The sequence below is a fragment of the Neodiprion fabricii genome, chromosome 6, assembly GCF_021155785.1.
Source record: "Neodiprion fabricii isolate iyNeoFabr1 chromosome 6, iyNeoFabr1.1, whole genome shotgun sequence".
In the NCBI taxonomy this organism is placed as follows: Eukaryota; Metazoa; Arthropoda; class Insecta; order Hymenoptera; family Diprionidae; genus Neodiprion; species Neodiprion fabricii.
The window spans coordinates 19,425,773-19,452,472 of NC_060244.1; the positions used below are offsets into that span (position 1 = coordinate 19,425,773).

Genomic DNA, 26,700 nt, shown 5'->3' on the forward strand with positions numbered 1-26,700 from the left:
GCGCGGAGTCTTATTCTTCCCTGAGTCCTCTCCGTCGGATATCTTCGCCATCTCCTCCGCTATTCGTGCCTCCTCAGCCGCCTCCATTCGCTTAATACGGTCTTCATATGCCTCCTGAATCGTCGCTGGTTTCTTCTTCAAGATCACGTAACCTGGTTCTGGATGTTTCTCTTTACTTCGGGGAGACTTTTTGTTGCCCTTTTTACCACCTTCTTTATCACCTTTCTTCTCTTCTCGCTTCTTCTTTCCTCGCTCAACCGGTGACGGACCTTGATCATCCTCGTTCGGGTCCACGATACCGGCGTATTTGTCCATTTCCTGAAACGCAGAGAATCTTTTCACCACTTATGGAAATAGAGGAGCATGGGTTTGAACCATGCAAAAAAATGTATACGAATACACTTGGGTCTCCAATATCTCGATGTAGCGTTAATCGTCAGGAAATTCTCCTAATCGACGTGTTTACCTTTTGTATTGCTGTATAATACTGGACCTCAGCTTCCGTTAGTTCCGGATCATCCAGTAGAGCCGCCGATTCCTTCCCTTTCTTGCCCTTATTTTTCTTCTTGTCTTTCTCGTCGGCCTTATTGCCCCGTTTTCTTGCATCTTTTCCCTTGTCCGATTTATCGTCCTTCTTCGGTACTTTTTTCTCCTTTCCCTTATCTTTAACCCTTCCTTTTTTCCCGCTGGGCTGTATCGGCTCGATTTCCGCATCGTAGTCAGCTCTTTGCATTAGTCTTACCTCCTTCAGTCGATTATCAATAGCCTTCTCGTATCTGCTACATCGTTCCAAATACTGTCGGACGATTCGTGTGTTTATTGCCCCCGCGTGACCCGATGAAAGTTTGTAAGTAAGCAACGCGGTCGAACACTCACGGACAGCATCGAGGACTTGTCATTTTTCGCATTTGTAGTCAAAGCTTGCGACGGCTCAATAAGGTAAACATTCCCAGCAACGTTGCCGACTGCTATGAGTTTCCCTTCGTCCTGAGGTTTGATCGCTCGCAGGCCAACATCACAGAGACGCAAAACTGTTACGGGTTTTTCCACCCCGACGAGAATATCCCAGACCTGTAGCTCGCCGCCGAGATTAATTATGTAAAATACTGAGTATCTCGAGGTACTCCAGCAACCTCCAGTCAGTAGCTCCTTATAAAACCTGCGAGGAACCCAGTTTCATGGTTTGTTTAACGCGAACCGAAAAGTGTAGGGTCGTTACTTGTTGAAAATGTTCTGATGAAAAAGTTTTTGTAATTATCAAACTCACGGGGTCGAGAGCAAACAACTTTCTTTCGTATCTTCCGCCCAAACACGCGCCGTCCAATCACCGACTGTCAGAAAGTTCTTCGGGCTGAATGGATTGCGATCAAGTCCAACCACGGGTCCGTAGTGACAATTGAACCGTAGGGCCAACTTCTCTGCTGGGTTTTTGCCCTTCCTCGACCCGCTAATAACGTGACCATTTTCCAAACCGACCATAAACTTCGTTCCCATTGTCGGCTCGAAGTTCATCGATGAAACTCCAATTGCTTTCACAACATCCCCGACCTGAGGATTGTTGAGATCCATAACCAACGTCTCCGTTGGCTCTCTGATCCTTCTGATGTCCCACCACATCATCAGTCCGTCGGTTGAAGCCGAGAAAAATTCTGCATTGTTTTTCGAGTTGATCCAGAGCGCAAGGTTGGCTGGGTTCCTCATTACGGTTGAAACGTCGTTAATAAAATCAAATTTCCCCGAGGGAAAAACCCCCCGAGATCCAAGTCGACCTAATTGAACTTTAGTTCGTCTACCTGTGGCTGTACTGAAGATGGGAAATTTGGACGGGCGTATTGCCGGTTCGGATATCCCAGTTACACACTTGGCCCGACATTAGTCCACTAATTAACATGGACGGATCCCGAGGGTTGAATTCAATAACAACCGACGGACAGAATGACTTTAACGCCATAAATGCATGGTTTGGATTCTCTGCCGGAGAAGAAAAGGGATGTTTCAAAGCGAAGTGAGAAAAATCACAAATTACATACCTGGTTTTTAGCTGTAGGAGCAAACTACAGATTATACTTATTTACCGATGTCCCAAATGTAAGAGTAAGGACTCAGGTTTGTAGACTTCTGAAACTCCATACAGCAGTAGGAGACTGCCAATCTGTTGCCATGATCCGGGGACCAAGAAAGACTTGTGATAGGCCTGACGTTGATTTGCGGATCCGCGTATACGTTCACCGTCCTGAAAATAATACGACTCTGAAAGTCACCTGACATTCGCTGGGATGAGATGTTATTTCTTGTATTCTCGAGAGCCAACCTGACGCCCAGGGGCAGCATCAGCTCCGTCGGTATCATGTCATCAAAGTAGTTCTCGTAAATGTTTACAGCGTTGTTTTGTAGAACGTAGTGCTCCATCGGCTGGAAAAGGGAATCAAGGCGGTACCGCAGTCGAGCGAAAAAATAAAACCGAGCTCCGTAAGTCTGGAGGTTTTTCATAGGCATAGAATTAACCAGGTACCTCAATTAGAGCCCTCAGCTTCGGGGCCCAAATGTCTTCCTTCTCAACTCTCCGTCTGAACCTGGCAGTCGCTTCTTCGTCTCGAAAATTTATTTCCTTAGGCCACCCTCCCTCGGTGTGATTCATTCCATTGTCTCTAACAGTCGTGCTGCAGGTCTGCATCTAAATGTCGTAAAGAGAAAGGTAACGGCGGCGTGTTCCTTGTCACCACGTTTCGTACGACAAAACGTTGACATTTATATAACCTCATGAAGCGCCAGCTGAGTGGATTTTTGTACCGCCGCATGACACGGGTCTTTGAATATGTAATCGGACATCAACTCCGTGTTTGGATTTAAATTCTCGTCAACTACGGGTCCCCAGTTGTCGAATACGCATTGCTTCCCAAACTGGGAGCGTTGCTTCACGTAAACGTATTGAATCTCCATGGTTTGCGCCGTGCAGTCGTTGCTTTAAAATATATGCGATGAACGCTGTTCGATCAAATTATCACGTACAAAACTTATTTCAAGTTCATTTTTTACAAAATCAAGTATATGTTATGAAAAGACAGATTCGTCCCCTACGACTTTTACGTTTGTTTCAATTATCCCTGAAGTTTCTACGGATGAATCTGGCGTGAAATTGAATTTCTTCTTCGACAAGCTTCGGACAACTTACAAACTAAGTTACAAGGAGTGTACCGTTTTACCACACCTTACACGTGTTCCAAATTCCTACTCACATCAACTCTGACACATTTTATCCTTTTATCACTTCACTGCCGGGAAGAAAAAAGAACATGAACATGGCCGAGCAAGTTCACACCAAGTTCTTATATATCGAATTCCCGAAACAATAGAAATTTCTCACGATAAAATTGAACGATTTCATTAATTCTACCATCCTATGCAATTTACAAATCAGGGCTACAAATTATTTCCATTATTTCGAATCAAAAAAACCGCGTAATATAGCAACTTTAGAGCCGAAATTAATCCTAATATTTTAACACTGAACATGCTTAACTACCCTGTAAAAGATCATTTCACACGTCAAGTGCTATTCTGAATTGAAAGGACGATTCTTCGGGGGTGTAACTTCTTCGAACTGCCATCATCTACTACATGAGACCTCAAATACCTATCCTGGAAAATTATACACAGTTTACAATGACCAGTCGTTACCCGTCATCGATAATCAATACCGTGTTAAATTTTGTCTCAAAGCAAAATTCCAGCCAATTAAAATCTAACTGCAACTTTTCCGACGTAAATCGAGTCTGGAGGTTAAGTTGGGGTGATATAAAGAAATTGATTTCGTTAAAATTCGAGCACTTTGACAGTCCAACATACCCCTTGAAGAATTGTGGTTGGAATAACACGAATGTCTTCCCTAAAGCTGGTGCGTTAGCAACCTCCCGATATTTAGGGAGTAAAATTGCTCCATATCAGAAATGGCCGTTTCTCAACAACCCAATAATGGATCACCGCAGGTTGTATAGGACACAGAATTCAAATGATTGCGGATCAAAATCGCCGGTAAATAAAGAAACGCCAAGTAGACGAGAGCCATCGTATGAAAAGAAAATATTTTCAGACTGTATGCGTAAAAATGAAGTTGTGCCAGAGGAGGCTGCTTTGCATGGTCATAACAAATCCCCCGTCGATCCTGTCACGTGCAAGTTTGCAAAATCTCAATCTACTGAGTGCACTCCGAAGAGGTGTACTAAAAATGTTTGTCCGCCTCGGGCAATAAAAAAAGCATTAAAAGAACCAGGACAACTTTTGCCGGAACCTCCGTCAAACGTATGTAAATCCACATCGTGTCCCACGTCGGATGGATCGAACTTGCCTTATCCGGCTGAAATGAAAGGCTGTAAAAGCAAAAACGCGACAAACAAAAAGGGCTTCAAACCTTGCGGTTCTTCCGAGGGAACGGGACCTCCTTGTGTCGTTCAATTGAAAGACGAGTGCGCGGAAAATCTGACCCTGCCGAAAAAAGGGATCCCAGTCGAGGAGGACCGATTCATCGCGGAGATGAACCGCTGCGGGGCATTTAGCTATTCGATCCCGAAGGACAAGTTCACCATGAAGGACCTAGACAACTGTCATCCGAACAGGTCGGCCCTGAAATACAGGTTAGCGAAATTGCCGAACATTAAAGAAATGTGGCGCGGTCCGGAGAAGACGAGCATACCTTTGCCGCCGAAACCTCTCCCAAGAAAAGTACATCGTCGCAAACCACCGAAGCTACGGCAGAAAACGTCCAAGAAGTTTTCGCCCACTGGGGAGTGGAAAAAGCAAAAGTTTACATTTCGTCATCGTGTCTATAAGTGCCCGTCGCAACAACCGACAAATCAACGCCCTCATTTCTGCTGTTCCCCCATTCGCGATGATAGCAGATGCGATCACTGCACACCTCCACTTGCCGCCAACCTGATAACTGAAACAAGCACCGCGCAAGCTCATCCGGAAATCAAAGAATGTCCGACGAAAAGGCAACCTCCTGAACCGCCGCTAAATCCCTGTTGTCATCCGGTAACACACGACTGTGGAGTTGTCAGGACCAAAAGTTACGCCATGAAGATGGAGGAGTGCAGGCGTTCCAGACGGAAACCTAAATAAGCTGAATAATAAAGCTGAAATTTCCGAGACGTACCACCCACGAATGTCAATGAAGAAAGTGTGTTTCAAGATCAAATTCCGATTCATCTTTTTTTGCTCTTTCCTATAACCGTGTCCGTCCATTGGACACACTCGTGTATTCCAGTTCTATTCGTGTTCAAGCTTACGACTGCAATTACTCATAATAGAAAAATTAATTTCTGATTTCAGATACTGGGTGATTGGTATCACATGGAGCACCGGTCTGTGTCGAAGCGATCGACGGAGCCACACAAGAAGGTGCACATCCGGCTCCTGAGGGACAATAGGGTTCTCCGAGCCGAACAGCAGCGGTCAAAATCGCGGACCAAACGTGACTACGTTGAAAGACACAGCTCGCCGACGATGCAGACGACCTTCAACGACGAGAAGTGGCCTGCGATGTGGTACCTAGTGAGTAAGACTTGCCGTAAAGGCCACGCAGCTACCTTGGTAAGAAAATTTATCATGTCACTCCTATTTTCATTGTCTAGAATCGAGGCAACGGGCTTGACATGAACGTGCAGGAGGCCTGGGCCGAGGACATCACGGGCACCGGTATCGTCGTCACAATTCTCGACGACGGTCTCGAGAAAGATCATCCTGACCTGTTGAGGAACTACGTCAGTAATTTGTACATTCGCTAGTTTTCGTACTCTGCAGAAACACCGCTTTCTTCGACACTATGAAACAACGGCTTTCTACGTTTTTATCGCAGGATCCGGAGGCCAGCTACGACGTCAATGGGCAAGACGACGATCCCATGCCGAGGTACGATGCAATGGACAGTAATCGACACGGGACCCGATGTGCAGGCGAGGTCGCAGCTGTCGCTAACAATTCTAATTGCGCGGTTGGCGTAGCGTACGATGCTTCGGTCGGAGGTCAGTTTACGATGATCCTTGCGGTTAACGGTTAAGGCGATCGAACCTCCTCTAGTCGGTCGTAAGGGTGGAAAAATATAAAGGAATTCTTCTTTTCGATTTTCTCCAGGAGTTCGAATGCTCGACGGGGACGTTACGGACGCCGTTGAAGCCAGATCGCTGGCCTTCAATTCTCAACACATCCACATTTACAGCGCCTCTTGGGGTCCGGACGACGATGGGAAAACCGTTGACGGTCCCGGTGAACTCGCTACGAGAGCATTCATCGAGGGTATCACCAAGGTATTTTCTGCAACCCAATGTTTTATTTTATTTCTCACTGCGGTCGCGGGCCTTTTTCATTCGGGGAATATTTTTCCTCTCGAGTGCTAACCGGGTTGTTTCAAAAAAATCAATTCTTAACGGGCTTCCTGCGTCGAGTTCCGATAGCCGAGAATAATTTTATTCAGCAGTTCAATTCCCATTATTCTTTCCGGCTTTTCAATACGTGTATGAGGGAAAATACTATTCCACGATTTGGTCACCTCTCCGCAGAATATTCTCATATCTACGTCTAGTCAATGCCACAGAGTTTTCTCCGACTTCAATATAACTTTTCTCAGATTCCAAAGCCAATTATCGTAAGCTACTATCAGATTCTGGTTCTGCGCGGCGTCGGTTTCTATATCACAAAAGACGTTTCCAAGTTTCTTAATTTCCTATCGGTTATATTCCACATATATACCCATACGCCGTTTTCAATAGTTCCATAGTTGCGGGTTTATTCGTACCTTGGAGTGCATTGTGTGCACCTATCTATCAACCGAAATGCCGAAGACTGTAAAAGAACCTATTATAGATCGAGTTTTGTTAAATCTCATTTCCCTGACAACGGGTATTTAATTCTCTTACAAATTTATTATACACAAATATTGAATCGATTTAGGCAGAGATTATAATTTGCAGAAAAAATAAATAAGAATATGAAGACAAAGTAGAAACATTTTTCTACCAGTTGGAGAACGTATGTGTGAGAATGGAATAAGCTTCGTCATAGAACGTTTAATTCGCATTTGAAAAGAGGCTCGTTACTTTCAGCACCGGCATTTAACTGAGAAAATAGAAACAGATAGTCTTCGTGATTGGATAGTGAAATCAGTACTTGCAATCGGGTATTTCTGGCATTGACCAAACGAGCCATTCAGCGCTCAATTGTTGCGTGGATTTCCATGCCCGTTCAAAATTTGTTCCTTTTCACCGCCGTGTTCTCCGCGCATTCGTTCCAAAGTTATCGAATTCGAAACATAATCGCAAAGTCTTAAACGAATCACCGACTTGCCTACAAGGAGAGGCTCTTCGGTCTTAGCATCGATGTGAGTACAATAAAATATCGGACTCGTATTAAACACCCTGAATCACAATCATGTGTCATGTCTACTTGGCGAACCTTCGGTGATAAAACGTCACGCGTCGTATCGCGGAAGCAGTGATGGGTAGAAAAAGCAAAAGAAAAACTCTGGTATTCGATCGGGATATAAAGGAATGGCGAAAAATAGACTGTCCTCTTCCGAACTATTAATCAGAATCACGGCTGGTTGATATACGACCGGCAACAATGAGTCTGGGACAATGGCATTTCAGATCCGGTTCATCGTGGCGCGGCGAGAATATCATCCTCTGTCCAAAGAATTCACTCATTCGAGATATGTCCGCCGACTTGACGTACTGCCGACCAATTCACGGGCCGTTTCAAAGAGGACGAAAAGATTACGGCAGCGGGAGCGAAATATTCGCTTAAATATGTGCAGCACGTTCGAGGCTCGCGTTTTGCGATTCCTGAATCCCAAATAAGCTGTGGTGAGATCCACCGAATCCTTGGCCTCGTCACTGTGCGTCGGTATCCTCGAAAAAGACCCTTACATACTTGCAGGAATTCTCTCTCAAATTACCTTGGTGTTTGAAAAAAAAATAGACAAAAAAAAAGGAGAAACGTTTTTCCGTTGAGCAAGCGTCGTTTGGTCATACGTAGCGATAATCATGAACGTTTTTCCAGTATTTCTTTCGCAATGTCAGAAGCAAAGATTCGTTACAAGTTGTACGAATAAGTGTAACTTTGCGCCAACCAATCGGCGAACTTTATCACAATTTCAACACCTGTGCTTTTTCTGTTTACTTTCTTCACAAACTCGATGCATGCCTGCACACTTCGATATTTCAAACATTATGTGTAAACTAACGCCGGGTGATCGGTGAAAATCCGAGTTTCCGATTCATTTTTGATTTGATTGCAAGATACCGCAGTGCCTACGAAATAACGTATAAAGCGAGATAATTAATCGATGGCGTTTGGAGTGCAAATACCGCATCTGTCTATAATTTTTGTCAATTTTCATTGAGCCAATTTAGTCAGGGTCTGTTGCACTTGATGAGTAGACTGCACTTTGATCACATCACGCAAGTCTGTTCGTGCAAACTATGCGATACTTTGAAGCATGGCATGGGGGACACAATCGGGTTTGATCTTTTTTTTTTTAATTCGAAAACGTTGCACGCTCCGCGAAATTGTCAATGTTTGAGGATAGCGCAGGAGAAGCCTGCACTGCGAGAGAGTAAATCAGTTGCGTATACGTAGAATATTGGATAGGATTATGTTCTGCAAAGTCTTATTTGGACAACCTGGGGAAAACCCTGACGCGATATCTACGATGTAGCGGGTTAAGTACGTATTCAACCCCTGTGGATGGGATTTGCGTAGTAATCTGGGACAATAGATTAATAGGCAACACAGTTCAGACTCTCAAGAGACATACTCCAACTTGCAGCCAATTTAATGATAGGTACGATCCGATTATAGCCCAACTGCAAATGCTGACTCCCATCGGCAACGTTATACCGTATATTAAAATTGTAAAGTTTTTAAATTGTTCCAACAAGAAATATTATAACCAAACAACTGTATAGAATTCATAAATAAATATACCAAATGGATGTTTCGCGGTACCGCGTCTGTTTGAAATACGAACAACCATTTCACGCAATCGTATAAATCTCAATGACGACACTTGGAACGTTGCCTGGTGAAGTTTAATACCTACATTGACGTATTCGTAGCAGATCGGCATTTTCTCTACCGCACATTCAGGGACCGATCAGACACTGATCTTTTGACAATATACCGTAGTGCCGTACGTAATACCAGATAAAGCGTGTAAACGCGAACCGGGGAAAGGTCTCTAAGGTCCGTTCGTATCACGCCGTAAAGAAAAATCCCGACGCTTTGGTCGTTGCCAAATGTTCCTTTTGAGCGGACGCCGTGACCCGACATCAGGCGAATAAATAAAAGTAAAGGGAAAATAAAACACGGCGTGCGAAACTTGAGATGACGCCAAGGGATGTGCACGGGGGTTCGTTTTAACCGACGCGTGCCACACGATCCGTCTGTAGGATATCATTCGGTTTCATCCCTCTGAATCGCGAACAAACCTGGACCGGAAATCGACACTGCGAAAAGCGATGCGAGAACCAGCAATTTTTCTGCACATCATGGGTTGAGGAAATCGTGCTGATTTTAGGGACGCGAGGGCAGAGGCTCGATATTCGTCTGGGCTTCGGGGAACGGAGGCCGCGATCACGACAACTGTAACTGCGACGGGTACACGAACAGCATATGGACCTTGTCGATCAGCAGCGCAACGGAGAACGGATTGGTTCCCTGGTACAGCGAGGCCTGCTCCTCGACTCTGGCGACGACCTACAGCTCGGGATCAAACGGGGAAAAGCAGGTGGTCACGACCGACATTCATCATCATTGCACCGGCAGCCACACCGGTACCTCGGCATCCGCGCCCCTGGCAGCCGGCATTTGCGCCTTGGCCTTGGAGGCGAACCTCCGGCTGACCTGGAGAGACATGCAACACATCGTCGTTAGGACGGCGAAACCGGCGAACCTTAAGGCGCCTGATTGGGTCACTAATGGCGTTGGGCGAAACGGTAAGCCAAGACGAGATTTTTCGAGACAGCGAGGATAGAGAACCTTTATTTACCCTGACGTAACTCCGTCGCCGTGTCATTGCTGTTGCAGTCAGCCACAGTTTTGGCTATGGTCTCATGGATGCCGGGGCGATGGTCAAGCTCGCGAGAAGGTGGAGAACTGTGCCGGAGCAACACAAGTGCGAGGTTCCTGCGCCTAACATCGGCCGGTGAGTAATTGGTTATAAACATACTCGTTTACCAAGAAAGAATTTGGACTGAACCGGACGTTGTCTTATCGGAGATTGACTGGAGAGAACTTCTGAGAACTTGAATCCAATTAGGAACATGAGAACGTCGGAGAGGTCGGAAATGTACTCTTTGTTTTCAAATTAATTACAAGTAACCGATCGCGAGTACAAAAATATCGTTTTACGCATTCTTTATTTAGGGTCCAAAAAGTAAAAAAGAACTTTCTTTCAAGCCATAACTGTTTATTAATGTTTGCACGGTCTTTGAAAGAAATTGTGTAAACTTTGTCACATATCGTGCTTGGTTTTGCATTGTTATTTTGAGTTACACTCGATCGATGACCTCCAGAACTTGTAATTTTTTTTCTCACGATCTGACGAAACGAAAAACCAAAAATAAATAACAATGGCTACATTTTTACGGAAAATTTTACCAGAATTTGAATTTTTATTATTTGGTAAATGAAAAACTGTATTTTTATGACTTTGTCCGAGCGTCCAATCTACTTGAGACTCTGTAAAAACTTGAAATCGATTCTAGATATTGTGCAAAAATGTTTGAAAAATCGAACTAGAAGAAAAACGCGATCAATTTTGCGATAATACGTTTATCTCAAGGTGGAGATTTCTTCACAATTCTCTTTTACGAACGAAAATTTTCACTAAAATCTGCGATTTTTAATATTCTGGTCGACGGAATCCTATTCTATTAATCTGTGAAATGATCTTGAGCAACCGGTTGAGGTATAATAAAATTGGCCTCACTTAGTGTTCAGTTGAGAGTCCTGAGATTGACGCGTGATTTGAAAAGAATAGCATCCTTCAATATCGTAATATCTGAACATGACATATTCCTGGCCTATTCTTCGACCAGACAATCTGATGAATGACGAGCTCCACTCATATGTCAGCTACTTAGAACCATCCAGCCCATAATCGACAGCGGCGCCGAGGAAAAATCGAACGTCTCGACGTTTTTCTTCCCGTTTGTCTACCTAGATTTATGAAGGATGAAAAATTTCATTCTTCCCATTATAACATATTGGAAGAAATCTGGCTACGTATTCTCTGATTAAAATCAAGGACCACGGTCGGTCACTTGGAGTTATTATGTAAACGATCTATTTGAAATTTTTATTTTTTTCAAATTTTACGCACGGTATTACAATTTTATTTAGGGCTGCATGTGTAGCTACTACGGAATAAACGAAGCCAATCACTTGCAACGTGATCGATGTAAAAAGATCGCGACTCTCGGGTAATTCTGGTGGAAACTGGGACGATGTTTTATTTGTTTTTACTTCATTCTTCGAGCTTAATATAAATCGATATCACTGCGATAAGCAATTTGTCATTGTATTAATCTCCGGATCGGATTCTTTTTCTTTTTTCCTCTACTAAGTATTTTGCCCCGTATACCGGGGTGCAAAGATAAATCTTCGGCGAAGCGTTGATAAAATCGTGTCGATACTGCGGGACACAACTTTTGCAACCCCATCAAGTCACTTTCAACAAATAAATGAAAGACGAACTTTCTGGGTTTGGGGTTATGGAAGTATATGTGTAGGGTTGAACGCATCCTCACGCGATCCGAGGATAAAGTATCCCACGAAAAATGAATTGGAACATTGTAGGTATCCTAACTTTATCGTCTCGTCGTCAACCTAGATACGATAAAAAAAAAGTCTCACACATGTTTCTTCCCACGTGTTTCTCCTTGAAAACTATTTCTCGCAAATCTTCAGGATTCACTCATATTAGGTACCTAGCTGTCCTGGTCCAAGCCAGCTCCATCAGAAATGTCACGCGTGACGGCTCTACGAAACGATCCCACGGTAAGGGTAGTAGCAATATAGCGCTATATCTCCTTCAAGCTTTGTCGCGTCTTATATAAAGAGTGCCCTCAAGCTTTTTCCAACCTTTCGAAGAAATTGTATTTACCGTCGCGCCACTCGCGGATTGTGTCTACTTTGCAAACATCAAAAGACACTTCTCGCTTCCCGCAACCCGACTAACAATAAGCCGTATGAGTAAATTCGCGTTAGTCTTTGTCCAGCCTATTTCGCTCGTTGTGCTAGTTCCGTGATTTCGTTGGTTTTCCTCCTTCGTTACCAAGTGAGATATAAAGGTAGATAGGAAATGTTGTCAATGCTGATATTTTTTACCATAGAAACTCTGACAGGTAAACTTGGAAAAACAGTTACCTAAAGTTTTTATTAATTATCCTCTATATCGAAAACTTGATCACAAATACCGAATTCATGTAAAAATAAAAATGTGTCTCAAGTTAATCTACAAAAATTCATTTACCATTTACATATATCAATTCGTCAAGAATAAATGGTAAAATATTAAGAATAGCCGCGAAAAACTTGAAGGGATGCAATCGCTGTTCTTTTAGAAAAAGGAAAGGAGATAAAAAAAAAACGTTACGAAGAGAAGAGCAGAGCTTATAACGCTTGACTAGCAATTTATTTCCGAATGTAGAGCATAACCACGTTTTGTTTTTTTTTTTCTTTTTTTCTTTGGTCTTTACAGAACGATACCACCGAAGAGCCAAATCACGCTGATGCTGCACGTCAAGGAATGCAGCGGCGTCAACTTCCTCGAGCATGTCCAGGTAAGCCTGTGAAATATTTCCTCCTTTCCATTTCCCTCCGTATTTTCGAACGAAAAAATGTTATTACTTACAAATGCGATTACTTCAGGCCAAGGTATCGCTTACGGCCGGCAGAAGAGGAGATCTTCAGATTCAGCTCACGTCACCGGCCGGCACCAAGAGCACGCTCCTGGCGAAGAGGCTGCACGACGCCTCGAAGGCCGGTTTCAATCAGTGGCCCTTCATGTCCGTCCACACCTGGGGAGAACGTCCTCACGGCTCGTGGAAGCTGGAGATCCACAACGAGGGTCGTTACCTAGGTGAGTAAGCGCGCTCGTCGATAATAACCTCGGCGAAATGCGGACGTGGAACTTGGAATCCTCGGTGCTTTCGGAACACCGTGCATAAAATTTATGACACTCGCCGGTTCCCCGTCGTTATGAAATTGCATTTCCGCTTACGCTCGATCCACGTCTGCGCAATAATCCTTTTACATCAACGTGTTATACGCGTTGCCGTTGCAGATGTTTATGTGGCAATTTGACTCGATTTATTCGCTAAGAAGCTTATCGTCGAAGCATTCGTTTGCGGAAAATCTCCACTCGCTCGAATTAATAATTCGCACGGTCTGGTGATCGAAACGCGTTTTATCACGGCAGAAGTTAACAAGTTTCACACGCGAAATAGTTGAATCTCGTAAGCTCTCACACCGTGTCCGAGTCGGAGTTAACAAACTGCTTAATACCTCGTAAACGTAACGTTTCACACCAGTTGCGAAGAACTCAAGTCGCTTGATAATATACAGGGAAGATTTTTTTTCTCACGCTTACCGGTTGTTAAACAACTAGCGATTAAATGTAACTGTGTTTCATCTAGACAGCATTTAAGTGCTTTACCATCCATCCTACTCGTGATATTTTAGACGTGGTTAAAAAAATTTTTTTTCAAATATACATCACCTTCCAGACCACATGATTTCTTCTCACGATCATAATCAGACAATTTATACGGTTACAAATCTACAGAGCGAGATTACTTTTGAGGCAACGCTTGGTCTCGATGCACCGAAAATCACGTTCTTACGTATTAACTTTGGTCAGATATCAATTCGGAATTATCAGAACGAAAGGGTTGTAAAATTCAGCGTGAAAATGCGTTGGTACAACAGCCGAGCATGCGTCTAAACAATATTCTCTCCAAGTTTAATGCTTGTGTAATCTGTCTCACATAACTGTTTGCATTGTCTACTGACCTGGCCTGTAAAAGCTTAAATTAACAGTTGGGCGAACAGATATACATGTATGTACTGACAATGAGTTGAGACACTGATTGTTGGGGTCCGTGAATCTAAAAATGTTTTGCTTCAATCCAATAGCTTGTCTGTTAATTTACGAAGCTATTGACTAATCTCGGGCGTAACCTTTCGTGAAAGAAGCAACGCCGATAATCCAAAATCGAATCAGCCTCCGTTGAATCGCAAATACGGAATTACGGATGTAAATCGCAGTGCGCAAGTCTTGTTGTTCAGAAACTATGATACGAATCATGACAGTCGATATTACAAGCTAATGAAAGATCAGAATTTTCACGATACAATGGAAACTCTGTTCTTTTGTAGTCTAGGGAAAATACGGAAAAAGGTATTACCACACCGGAGAAGCATTTCTTGTATGCTTGACACTTCCATTGTGTCTAGTTCGACTCGGGTAATCCTCGCGTCCTTGAAATGTGAGAGAATACAAATAGCTTCGGAGTTGTTCCCGCTCAATTCGTCAACGCTGGAATTTTCACCGAACTGAAGTCTGTCGGACGTAATTTTACAGTGAATGGAATCTCAAGGTCTAGTTTCATCAGTTTCCCTTTCAGAATCCGGGAGAAAGAAACATTTCAAACGCGGTTACATAGCCGAACCGTGACGGTAGACTTCTTTTTTAATGGATTACACGCATCAGATGCGAGAATTTAACAGATCCTGGGTTCATTTTCGATCCACAGTCAGTGTCATCCGCTCGGTTTGTTATGTATTTTTAATAGTATACAGTGAATACGTAAAACAATCGAAGTGAACACAAAAAAAACGCCATGTTACACAGCCCCGCTTTTCTATTCTACGCGCTCAAAACGGCCGTGCATTACTCAGATTCATGTTAATGGCTAAGCTTCAATACTCGTAACTTTGTAACGAGGTAATTTCAAGCTAACGTCAGGATGCGAAACCTGCGAGTCGCAGCTGACGCCTTTGAGCTCCCCGAAAAGACGAGAATGGGATGAAAGAGGGCGAAGAATCCATTAGCGAGCGTGGCTTCGCATGGCACTGCCGGGTTTGAATTATCATTGTTGTTAGGAAACGGAAACGAAAATTAACACCTCAAGCCGGTACAAGGTAATCTCTGAACACAAAAAATACGAAACGGTTCCTCGTTTCACATTTCCTCGTCAATGTACACCCGTAAAAAATACCCTAAAATAAGAATGAAGGGAATTGGTTGGCCAAAAATCGATACCGATAATTAATTGTGCCTCGAGATATTCGTACATTGAGTAGTTATCAACTTATCATATTTCTGAGCTACGAAGATCTCTTTAAAAGTCAAAAAATGGAAAAAAAATACTGATATTATGAAGAAATAAAAATTTCAAATCGTTCAAAAATTGTTAAGTTTACAGTAAACTGGTTCGCTTTTACTCTACGACGGCTCGTTTTATTCAAGAGACTATTTGTCTAATCGAATTTGCTCAAACACTTTTTTTTTTTTTTTAACACGTTCGCATCACGATATTGACCAATGGTGCAACATCGAATTGACCAGTGAATTAAAAATAAAAAACACTCTCTGTGAATTTACAAAAAAATAGTATTTTAAATAAAACGAGCCGTCGTAAAGTAAAATGGAATAAATTTACCAAATTTTTGTTTACAGCATTTTGAAACAATTTAAAATGTAGCACGGATGTCTGACAAGTTTTAGTTTGTAATACCAGTATCTTCGTTTTTTCCATTTATCGTGGCCTACGGATGTAGTAACTTGACCAATATATGTATATATATACATACATACACCCAGTGCACGACTGTCTCGTGATAAGATAAGCAACGAAGCATTGATTTTTTGCCGACCAACCTCCTCATCAAGTTGCCTTTCGGCTGACGGCGACCCACAGGTCGGGCGACACTCCACGAGTGGGCCCTGATCTTCTACGGGACGTCGACGCTCCCCGATCGGACCGAGTACGCACTCTACAACCCCGCGACGGCGGGCAACATCCCCAGGAAGCCGTACGGCGGCCTTCGGACGACGGGATACTCGAGGAACCCGAACGTCCTGGCGCCGACGAGCTTCAAGGGGAAGCAAAAGGCCGGAGACAAGTCCTCGCACGTCGGTCAGCCGTACGTGGTGAACGTCCCGCAACAACCTACGAGGAAGAACAAGTCCAGGGGTCAGCACAAGAACGGGAAATCGGCGAACCGCGGGACCCCGAGGCCAACCATTCAGACCCTTCGCGGCGTTACGGCGCGAGGTCCGAGCCTCGGAGAACCTCGGCTCTACACGCCAAGACCGAGGGGCCGGACCTCGCCGCTCCCGACGAACCCAGCCGCGGCTTTGACGAGCTCGGCGACGACGGCAACGTCGACGACGACGACGACGACGACGATGACGAGGCCGCAAACCGTTCGACAAAAGGGCAACTCCGGCTCGCCGTCAACCGTCGCCTCTCAGCAGCGGGGCCTCATCCTCATGGAGCCGCTGGCTAAGACCGCGGGAAATAAAATTCCCGCGATATTTCAACAGTACCCCAAGATACAACAGCTCTATCCTCTTTATCCCGTTTACGCCGGGGCCAGGGGAGCTGGTCAGCACACACCCAGGGCCAAGGGACTCGACTTACTCCAGGACGAACAGTTCGACTCGAGGAATCTGCATCTGGACAAGGGTACCGGAACACGGGATCAAATTCTCTGTATCTTCTTTCAATCGACATTTCCCTAGCTCGTACCAAAGCGGTCGAGGAATTCATCCCCGTTTTTCTCTTCGTCCGGTAATCGTACACGTTAGTTGACCCGCGTTTAAGCGACGGATCTTTATTTGGAAAATTTATATCAATTTACACTGAGATTGAAATTTAATAGATAAAATTTGTATCAATTCAAGCCAATGCGATCAAATATTTTTTCACACTTACGCTTGGCAAAAATATAATCTCGAAAATAGAAAAAAAAGTTAATACGTACCGGACGGATACTTTTGCAGACTAAACTGTAGTGCCGGATGAAAGGTGGATAAATCCTTCGCACCGATTGCAACCAGATGTTGTCGAATCTGTGTAAAATCTTGCGACAAATATTTGTCAAACTTACCGTTTATTACAATTTTATCCAGGTTTAAAATTTACTTCAAAACATGTCAATTCGAAGAAAATAATGACAAAAAACGAAAATCGTCCCACACGGCGTTAATAGGACGAGTTAAGTGAACAAACTGTTCATTTTTATCGAGTCAACTAGCCGTCCGGTTTATCGTTTATCGTAATATCGCTTGGAATGGTCGATTGGAGGAGTGACGGGATATTTGATTCTCCTATCTTATATGTACCGTTCAATAATCCGTAGGAATGCACTATAGCGCCGTAGCGAGGCGCCAAGCACCGTAATTCGACAGTCTTCCATTTGCTGCTTGAAACCACAATTTCGTTTCTCTCGATATGTTTAGTTGTGTGAATGTTTGTCGTTTACTTGTAATTTTTTTTTTTTTTTTTTTTTTTATGCACCCTCACCTTGTAACTCTTGAGTTGGTGTAAACCCGTTTGTGTCCAATCCCGCTCGATTTACACTAACTGTAACATTATTTATTACACGCTGTACCGCTTCGTAGCCGTTATTAAATCCACGCCAGTGTTATTATCCCAACTATGTAAATCACCTATACATTTATGTGTCGTTGAAATACCAATTTGCGTGATCCCCCCTCGCAACCACACGGTTAATGAAATAAAGTTTTGTCCAAACCATTCGCCCTGATCGGTTTACCAAAATGTGTAATTAGGTTTAATCATGTTTTTTTTTTTTTACCCAAAGCTAAGTTAAACACTCATTTTTTCTTTGACGTGGATCTCCGAAATTCTTTATACCTACACAGAATTTTTTGTGTATATTTACACTCGCCGCAATGATCTCATTAAAAGTCTCGTAATATAAACGGTAAGATCGAACGCAATCTCGTTTAAACTGCGGCTGACGTAATTCCGTTGTAACCCAGATTCTCACGTTTCGTTAAAAAATCAATTTAACGGTTTTTTTTTTTTATTATTTCGTTCTCTTTTGTTTGTTGGTACCGCCCAGGTATGTACGTACTGGATTTTCATTAGATGACTTCGATAAATGCCTATTTTATTGTGATTCCGGATGTTGGAAATTTCTCCTGCGGAGAGCCCTGACGGTGAGCGAGTATTTTTAAACCGGGACAAAATTTTCACCACCATCTCTGTACAATCATATACGTATATAGACGTATATACCCACGGTATATTAATTTTCCAGACGCCCCACGCGCAGCCAACGCGCCTTCCTCGACTCTCCACACGTACAAAAAACAGCAAAAACAGCAATATTATAATATTATGCCCCATACGTTTACATTTACGTAAGAAACACCGTGCGCTTAATTAATTTTAAACCGTACATCGCATAAACACTTTTGTTATAACAGCCGAGTAATCCGCGGTTTGAGTTATTACACTTCTCCCGTTTGTTTATTTTCTCTTTTCGCCATTTTTTATATTTTTTCATTTCCGACACTTACTTTTCGTCTAATTTTGAGCGTTCCAGCATGTATGCAAGCAGCGCACTCACAATCAGTACTATTTTATGCCAGATTTTTATACCGATCGAACATTCCAACGATTCTTACGCAGGCTTGCGTGCAGGTAAAGAAATATTGGAATGATCGATAACGGGACATTTTCATTTTATATTATAAAGTACTGTAGACGAATGCTATCCATATATACGGTATTATTTTCTTTTCATAAACAATCTATTTATATGCCATGGTAGCCGTAGTATAGTAATTATAACAGTAGCGTGGTACGCAACAGGACTTTGCATATCCCGTAACAGTTGCAAAACTCTGAAGAAAACTTTGAACAAAATGCAAGCAATCTGAAGTACCATTAACGATACATCAAAGAGTGCTTTGGTGTGTAAGAGCTTGAATGAAAAAAAAGAATAAATTGAGTAGGAGGAAAAAAGTACAGGTTTATTCTAATATTTTCGGCACGTGTATTAATCAATGGAAATCCCTGTACACGTTGGTCACATGAATATTAATTTCACGGATATTACACATGCGACGACGAACCTCTCCGCCATACGCGATATATCCGTTGCACGGTAATGAATATTTCCTCGTCATTATCAACATCATAGCATAGTTCAAAGAATGCAAAACCGTCCTGTTGCGATCTACTACCGATTTGGGACGAATTATGAAACATTATGAAGAGATGTTTTATTCATTTGTAACAAAAATTTGCTTATTGGGTGTACTAATTAATGTCTTGCTTTTTTCGCTGAACGTGAAAGCGGTTTTAATCTAGAACATCTACCTATCCTTTTTGCGATTTTAAACTGCTGACGTTTACTCTTTTAAAACACAGTGTGAACTAGTGGAGCGGGTAACATAACCTCCAAAACAAATGTATACGCAAGGGCCTCCGATAAGGAACATAGCCGGTAATGCATTCTTTTCGTCTTCCAGCTAAAAAGGAATGCATTTTTGGAACTCGTATCAGTCACACCACCTTCGCGAAGAGAACAATAAATTATTTCAGCGGCTTCAGCGACGTTTATTCTTAACTGGAACACAAAAATAATTGTGCAGTACCTAATACGCTCCTCATCAGTGGCCATAATGTTTACATCTATATCGCTCCACTAGTTCATAAAGTGTTTCCAAAGCGTAGATATCAGCACTCGAAAATGACAAACGCATCGGCGGATATTCTAATTTGAAACTGTTTGCGAGACGGCGAAAAAATAAATCACACAAGAATATTCATATATTGTGTAGCGAGGAGGCAAACTCAGTCTTTTCAGGCCGAGCGTAATTTTGCAATATGAGTCGTAGTCGAAAGTTGTCTCCTTGTTGCACACGATTCTTTACATAACAAGAGTATGTTAGGCGTTTTTTCACCAAGCATGAAATTGAGGTTAGGGTCGCGTAATGTCGGATTTGTTTGCGACGACGCGCATGCGCGCGGTGCAGAAAAGACCACTTTTAACTCCTAGAAACGAAACGTGGTCTTTTCTGTACTCCGCGCATGCGCATTCGTAGACTCACTCTAACGTGAGAGGAAACTTGTACTTCGCGTACGGAGAACACTCGTGAAAAAACTCGTAAAACATGCTCGCGTTACGTAAATTAATTTATACACTCGATAGAAAGAAATTCAAAAATAATCCCAAACGTTGAAGGATTCGCCTCGCACAATCCGCCAATACGCACACCGGCGTCGTGTATCCGCTTAAACGGACGGCTAATTTATCCACTGGTCCTCTTGCAGCGGAGCTTGGCGAGTGGAAGCTGGTGCTTTACGGCACGAACACGTCCGTCGAAGGAGACGAGCTAGCGATCGGCGGCTCCAAGGGCAACGTCGACGTCGACCAGATACAGAGCAACGTCGTCGACACCGAGGGCGATCCTTTGGGCGGAAGTCAGCGGGTGGACCAGGCCACGCACACGGAAGTGGAGCAGACGACGAACGAAGATCAGACCAGCGGAGCTTGCAAAACCACCGCCGGGAACCAGTGCCTAGGTGCGTTTTGTGTCATGATTATAATTTTGCTTGTGTCTGTGATGAGCGAACCTAGGCCTATCAGGGCACCGGTAGCGGCCGAATCTGAAATCCGTGCCTCGTCGCCTCCTCGAAATCACGCGATCCGAGCCTGCCGCTTCGACTATAACGACGTCCACCCTCGTCCCCGTCGGTTACGAAGCCCGGAACTCACAGCGAGCTCATGATACTCGTTAACGAGACGCTACGACGCCGGGGGGGAAACCAACCGGGGGGGTTGAGATTCTCTTTTTTAATTATATGTGTACGAAAGGTGGAATAGAATACGTTTGGTCCTCTGATTCCTAGGGCCGATTGACTGAGTGCCGATCACTTGGCGCTCTTTTACTTGGCGCAGAGTGCGACGAAACTTTTTTTTTTCTTTTTCTTTTGTCTTTTACGTTCCTAAAGTGCGCGGAATGTAACGCGTGATACGCAACCGGTTAAACGAAACTGTTCCGACTAACGGGATGAATACATGCTTACTCTATATCCGAATTTTCAGACATGTGTTTTTCCCCTAAGCTTCCTGCGAAAGTTCACACAAAATGGTTCCTTTTAGTGTCGTTGGGTCGAGTTTTTGGATAATTTTTAGTTGCGGACAGGCCGTTGCGACTATTTGATGTGTCAGAGAAATCGACAAGAGTACAGTAAACGCGTGAAGAATATAATATTATCAGAAAAGTTGAGGAAATTAAAAAATTTTCACTTTAAGTCTGCACGCGCTCATCGCGAAGACGCGATTAAATTGTGATTTAATGTAAAAAATTTATCCTTATAATTAAATACCTATAAATGTAATGAGCGAATTAAAATTGACTGCGAGTATAAAAACGTACGATAAACACGTTATAGTACTGTAATTGAAAGAGTAAATCGGACGTTGCCAAAAGGTACAATTACGTCGCTTCGCTTTCAACACTGCCGAGTATTGAAAAGTAGAAATGAATTTTCAAAAAGAAGAAACCTGTACATACTGTAATTCATCGACTTACCTGTCGGCAAATATCGCTTTTACGATTCGATGGTCCGAACGGGGGATACAGAACTTGATCGTTGACATCGAGGGGGAAATAACTCGCTGAACTGACGTGTCAATAGATTTGCGAATTAATTATCATTCACCTGAATTAATGTGAATTTTCTGATTTAATGCGAAATAACGGAATTAATGAGAATTAACTGAATTACTAAAATTTAACTGAAATATTGAGAATTAACTAAGAAATAACTGAATTATGGAAAATTGAGTCAAGTTTACTTAAATTCTTTCGTATTCGTGACAGAATTATTTATTTACAGAGAGAAAAAAAATTTAATTAAATAAGAATTTAGATCAAATTTAAAAAAATAATTTTATTTAACAGGTAATGCAAATGAATGAATCGAACATTTTTCAGACTCACTTGAATTACGGTGAATTATCGAGAGAAAATTGTGATTTATGAATTAAGTTTAATTGAAGAAATCTACCAGAGTTAAAAAAAAAATGAAGCTGAATTAAATGAATTTATTTAAATTAATTTAATTCAAAGAATGATCGTGTCGCTCAAATCTCGAGTTATTTTCCCATAGTCAACTTTGTCCCCTGAATGTAATATTTAAGGGTTGCATGTACAGCGTGTAACAAGGTATCTTCAAAAAAACTGGGGTATGCCTGAGTGAGAAAATTTTTTAATCATTTTTAGAACAATCTTTTTAACTGAAAAAAAGCTGAAAGTAATTGTTGAATAGTTTGAACCCCGTCAGAAATCAAAACATTCGTTTATTGGAGATTAGATGGATTCATTTTTTTTTTTTTTTGTTTTTTTATAATCCCAAAACTACTCGAGTTCCCCCAATTTTATCATTTCTTTTTATCTCTTTTTCTCTTTCTCCACCTTTCTTTCTGTATCTTTTTTTCTCTCTCTCCTTCTTTCTCTCTGATTTCTTTATTCGATCGACGGTTGAAGGACTGTTCACCAAGCACCACGTGGCACCTAACCCAACCTGTACCATCTATACGGATATGCACGTGAAATTTCTTCAAGTTCGAAAATCACTTAGCCACGTGGATTAAAGAACACGGCAGTTGGGCTAATATGAAATGCCACAAACATGGTTTGCCGAGTGCAATGAATTATTTTCTTCTTCAGGTGATTCCACTAATTGTAGTAAGGCTAAACAACAAGGAAATGGGGCACCGCAACCAGATGTGTATGAGATTTTGAAATCAATCTCGACCGATTTAAAATCCTTGAAAGAGACCCACAGAGAAGACCTGATCAGCCTCAAGAAGTCGCTCGAACTGTATCGGACAATTGTACAGGAGATCTCTCTTAAGTTATATTTTATCGCTGCTTTTTCTGACCAACTGCACAAAGACATGGAAGCAGTCGTACGTGCATGCACTCTGGAAAAAGTCGATTCGCTGACATTGAAGAATGAGAGACTACGTAAAGACATGTGGCTTAAGCCATTTGGGGCATAAAATTTCTGCACGAATTCTTTCTGCAAAGGATAATAAACTAATCGCACGTTGGCTTATAAATTCTTCAACGCAATACCTGGATTTTTTTTAAAGTTTTCCGATCGAGGGCGACCCCCTTGCAGTCCTCACGAAGTCATTCTGTCATCGGATTTCTCTTTGTCAAATCAGTTTCTCAAAGTTTCTAACTCCGAGAAATTTCATTGTTTCAGATCCAAGATCACATCGGTTTCTTCTCCACCTTCCCCTTCGACACTTGTTTTCGTTTAAATTCAACTTGCGAAATAGTACTTTTCGATCGGCTGTTCTTAAAGCACATCCTTTCGATCCAGTTTCATCACAATAAAGTGCCACTTTACGATCCACGTATACGTAAGCTTAAAGCCTCAGCTTCGCGGCCGGAAAAAACGACCAAATAGACGCATACTTTACGTGTACTCGATCAAAAAATGTTGTTCGCACCTCGCGAGTAAGATTTTACAGCCCAGCTACGAAAATTCAATCTCGTTTTAACTCTAGCCCGTTACATGGCATTGGCTACAACACCTGTTGTATCTACTACGCTGCTAGGAATTTATTTACCACTCTTTGATGCATGGGGTATTTTTATATTAAATTCGAAAGACGCTCTTATATCCGCCTCAACTCTGAAGCTGCTAATCCCTGGAAATCTAATCATCGTCGCCCAATCTTAATCCTGTATTCGGAGCCTGCGTTATCTGGAAATTTCATCTTCTTGCAATTACATATCTGAACATTAACCCATGGAGTATCGTATCAATGTACAGGAAATAAGATTCCACTTGAGTCAGCACCTTCAAACATCGGATATACTAACTCGTATTCATTCCTTTGCTTATTTTCATCAAACTCTTTGGTTTTGAGTCTATGGATCGATGCATGGCTTGGTACTTCTGCAGTGTTTCTTTACTTTAAAAGTTTAGGGTGTACCCTTACACACGTGGGAAACGTGTGGATAATTGTATTTCTCCTTAGTCCTTGAGGATCAAGATCCCAGGACTTAGAACAACTTGCTCACTTTTTCTCTGTCTTTTTTCCCAGTTTTCTTTTCCTCTTTCCTTAAGAATGCAAAAATATTATGAGTTTAAAATTTAATGAATGTAAGAAAAAGCTCCGTGCCACCGCAGTTATTTGAAAATACCTTCGTCCGAGATCTGCGCGAGAAGCTTACTCGAAATATAAACTCGTTTCAAATTCACGGAATTCTTGCACCCTCGCGTTTGGTTCCTAAGCGATGCACGCGTTTCCTCGTAAGAAAAAATAAAGAAAGAAAAGTATCTCCAACTCGTAACGCGAAGTTTCACGCAACGGAATTTCCACTTAGAATTAATTAATTATCGAAGCAAACAATTAGCCGACGACTGGAATAAGAACAAAAAAACTCAATCTGTACCCTCGCATTTCTCGCCCTTCACAAGTCAATTCCTTTAACAAGGGTGTTGATTTTTCTTTTCCTTACTTTTTCACGGTTTTAAAAAAGTTGATACAAATGTGTATCTGAAAAAATAAAACAAAAACTGAGACCCGCGTACGTACATAATTCCGCAACAAGGATAGAATATTGTCTTTCACATTTCAATGGGTTCCTATAATTATAATTCTTTACGCCGTCATCTTGACTCTATGATAAAAGTACATGTGGGGATAAAATACACGGGTTTCTCCAACCGCGTTGCTAAAATGACTCGACTGTGTAAAAAAAAAAAAAAAAAAACGTGACACAATACGAAAATAATAAATAATTCTCGATTCTGTGTATACATATAAAACTTATCTATACAGTATCGTGCACATACCCTAAACGTGTACCATGTACATAAATCATAACAAATCGGATTAATTATCCATAGTGAAATTATATACGATAAACGGAAAACTGTATAGTATATTAAATGAAGAAGAAAAATGAAAAATAAAGATAACAATTTCGAAATACTAGGAAAAAGAAAAGACCGACTGCGGTGCATATTAGGAACCCGTGTGCCATGACGTGTTCACAATCAGTGCCAAAAAAAAAAAAAAAAAAAAATGAAAAGGCACTTGCGGTGCGAAACGGCGCTCCTCGTCGTACGTTGTCGTAAATATTATACATAATTAAGTACACATGATATTATATAGGTATAATAATAATAGGGAGGATATTGTAGAAATCGGCGCGTACGAAGTCTTAATAATAAATAGTAATAACGGTGAATAAATAATTTCTCACGAGGAAAAAGTGCAATTATACCTAATTAATATATAATATCTATACTATACGTACATATATACATATGCATATAGCGTTGCCAAATAAATAGTCTAAGGAGAAAATACCTCTAATTGTGTGCGCGGAGAATGAGTGAGGAAGCGATGACTGTACACGGGAACCAGTTAGATACTTATACATTTATCATTGGAAAAACAAGAGACAGAAAACAAAAAAAAAAAAAAAATTAAATAAAAATCAACGCGCGCATATATACATATAAATATACATAATACATAGACATGATTAATTCGATAAACTTATACGATACACCTAATCGATCGAAGCGATATATTTTCCACGCACTCTTCAAATTTCAATCACATGACGCAGCCCAAGAAATAGATGAGAACATATGTTGGACATAATATACGTACGGATAATAGTGTGTGGGTTGAATTTTTTTTTTTATTATCATTATTTCGACGGTTTCTTTTTTTCTTAATTCAATCTTATCGGTGGAAAAATAAATGAACGGACGTTCAAGAGGTCAAAATTTATAAATTTATCGACAATTAAATACATTTCGAAAATAACATGTATAATACGCGTCTTAAAATAATCATGTATTCGAATTATTTTCGTAAACTTAACGACGCGTTATACAAATTAAACAACAACAAAAAAAAAAAAAAGAAAAAGGAAAAGGAAACAAATTTAGCTACGCGATTATTTTTCAACAAAATTTCTTTCCGCCGATAAGCTATTTTACAGGTTTTGGTTAAATTATTTTTGCCTTCGTAATATGATGTGCAATTCATCAATTGAAATTGGAAGAATGTAAATATCAGTTACGAAACGGTCACTAATAATGAGATAAAATTAATTGTGCTTATGAAATCGCCGGAATTTCTTTCCTAAAATAATTCTAGACGACACGGATGAGGTGTAACAGGCTTATCAACTGATTAGACGAAAGTCGACGTTTAATGTCGGTCACCGCAAGACTTTCAATTGTAATTTATTGAAATTAAATAATAATGTCTTTATAAGACGCGCAGCTACGAATCGCAGCGTATGTCTAACGAATGTTTTTACGGTAGTTACATACATATTTGATAACGAATCTCGTCCAGAAATCATCTATTAAATTATTATTTAACTATAATAAATTATCAACAAAATATAGCTGTATAAATAATCGAATATATTATATGTACATATAATAAGTGGTTTTTAATTGGTAACATACATATATATATATATATATAGATATATACATTTTAAAAAATTTCAAATACTTTTCGTGTAAAATTTCACACAATTCTGGTGCAAGGGTCGCAATTTTCCTGACTTAATTCGAGTCCATACGTGCA

The 26,700-nt window shown here is 41.5% G+C and overlaps 1 protein-coding gene across 5 annotated transcripts in view; it reads left to right on the plus strand.

Annotated features, from left to right (window-relative positions):
• Window positions 1-26,700, plus strand: part of LOC124185866 (furin-like protease 1) — a 138,753-nt gene that overhangs the window by 100,898 nt on the left and 11,155 nt on the right. For 3 of the 5 annotated variants that reach the window (XR_006871487.1, XR_006871488.1, XM_046577062.1), the window contains exons 2-10: window positions 5,329-5,550; window positions 5,631-5,759; window positions 5,855-6,020; window positions 6,130-6,302; window positions 9,572-9,989; window positions 10,081-10,198; window positions 12,758-12,839; window positions 12,928-13,138; window positions 20,379-20,630. Coding sequence is in view for 3 of the 5 variants with exons in the window: in XM_046577062.1 (XP_046433018.1) it covers window positions 5,329-5,550; window positions 5,631-5,759; window positions 5,855-6,020; window positions 6,130-6,302; window positions 9,572-9,989; window positions 10,081-10,198; window positions 12,758-12,839; window positions 12,928-13,138; window positions 20,379-20,630 (1,771 nt within the window). In the remaining 2 variants the exon portion in view is untranslated. Of the gene's footprint in view, window positions 1-5,328; window positions 5,551-5,630; window positions 5,760-5,854; window positions 6,021-6,129; window positions 6,303-9,571; window positions 9,990-10,080; window positions 10,199-12,757; window positions 12,840-12,927; window positions 13,139-20,378; window positions 20,631-20,694; window positions 21,275-22,783; window positions 25,618-26,700 lie in introns of those variants that run through there. The other 2 variants (XM_046577063.1, XM_046577065.1) reach the window with 2 other exon arrangements.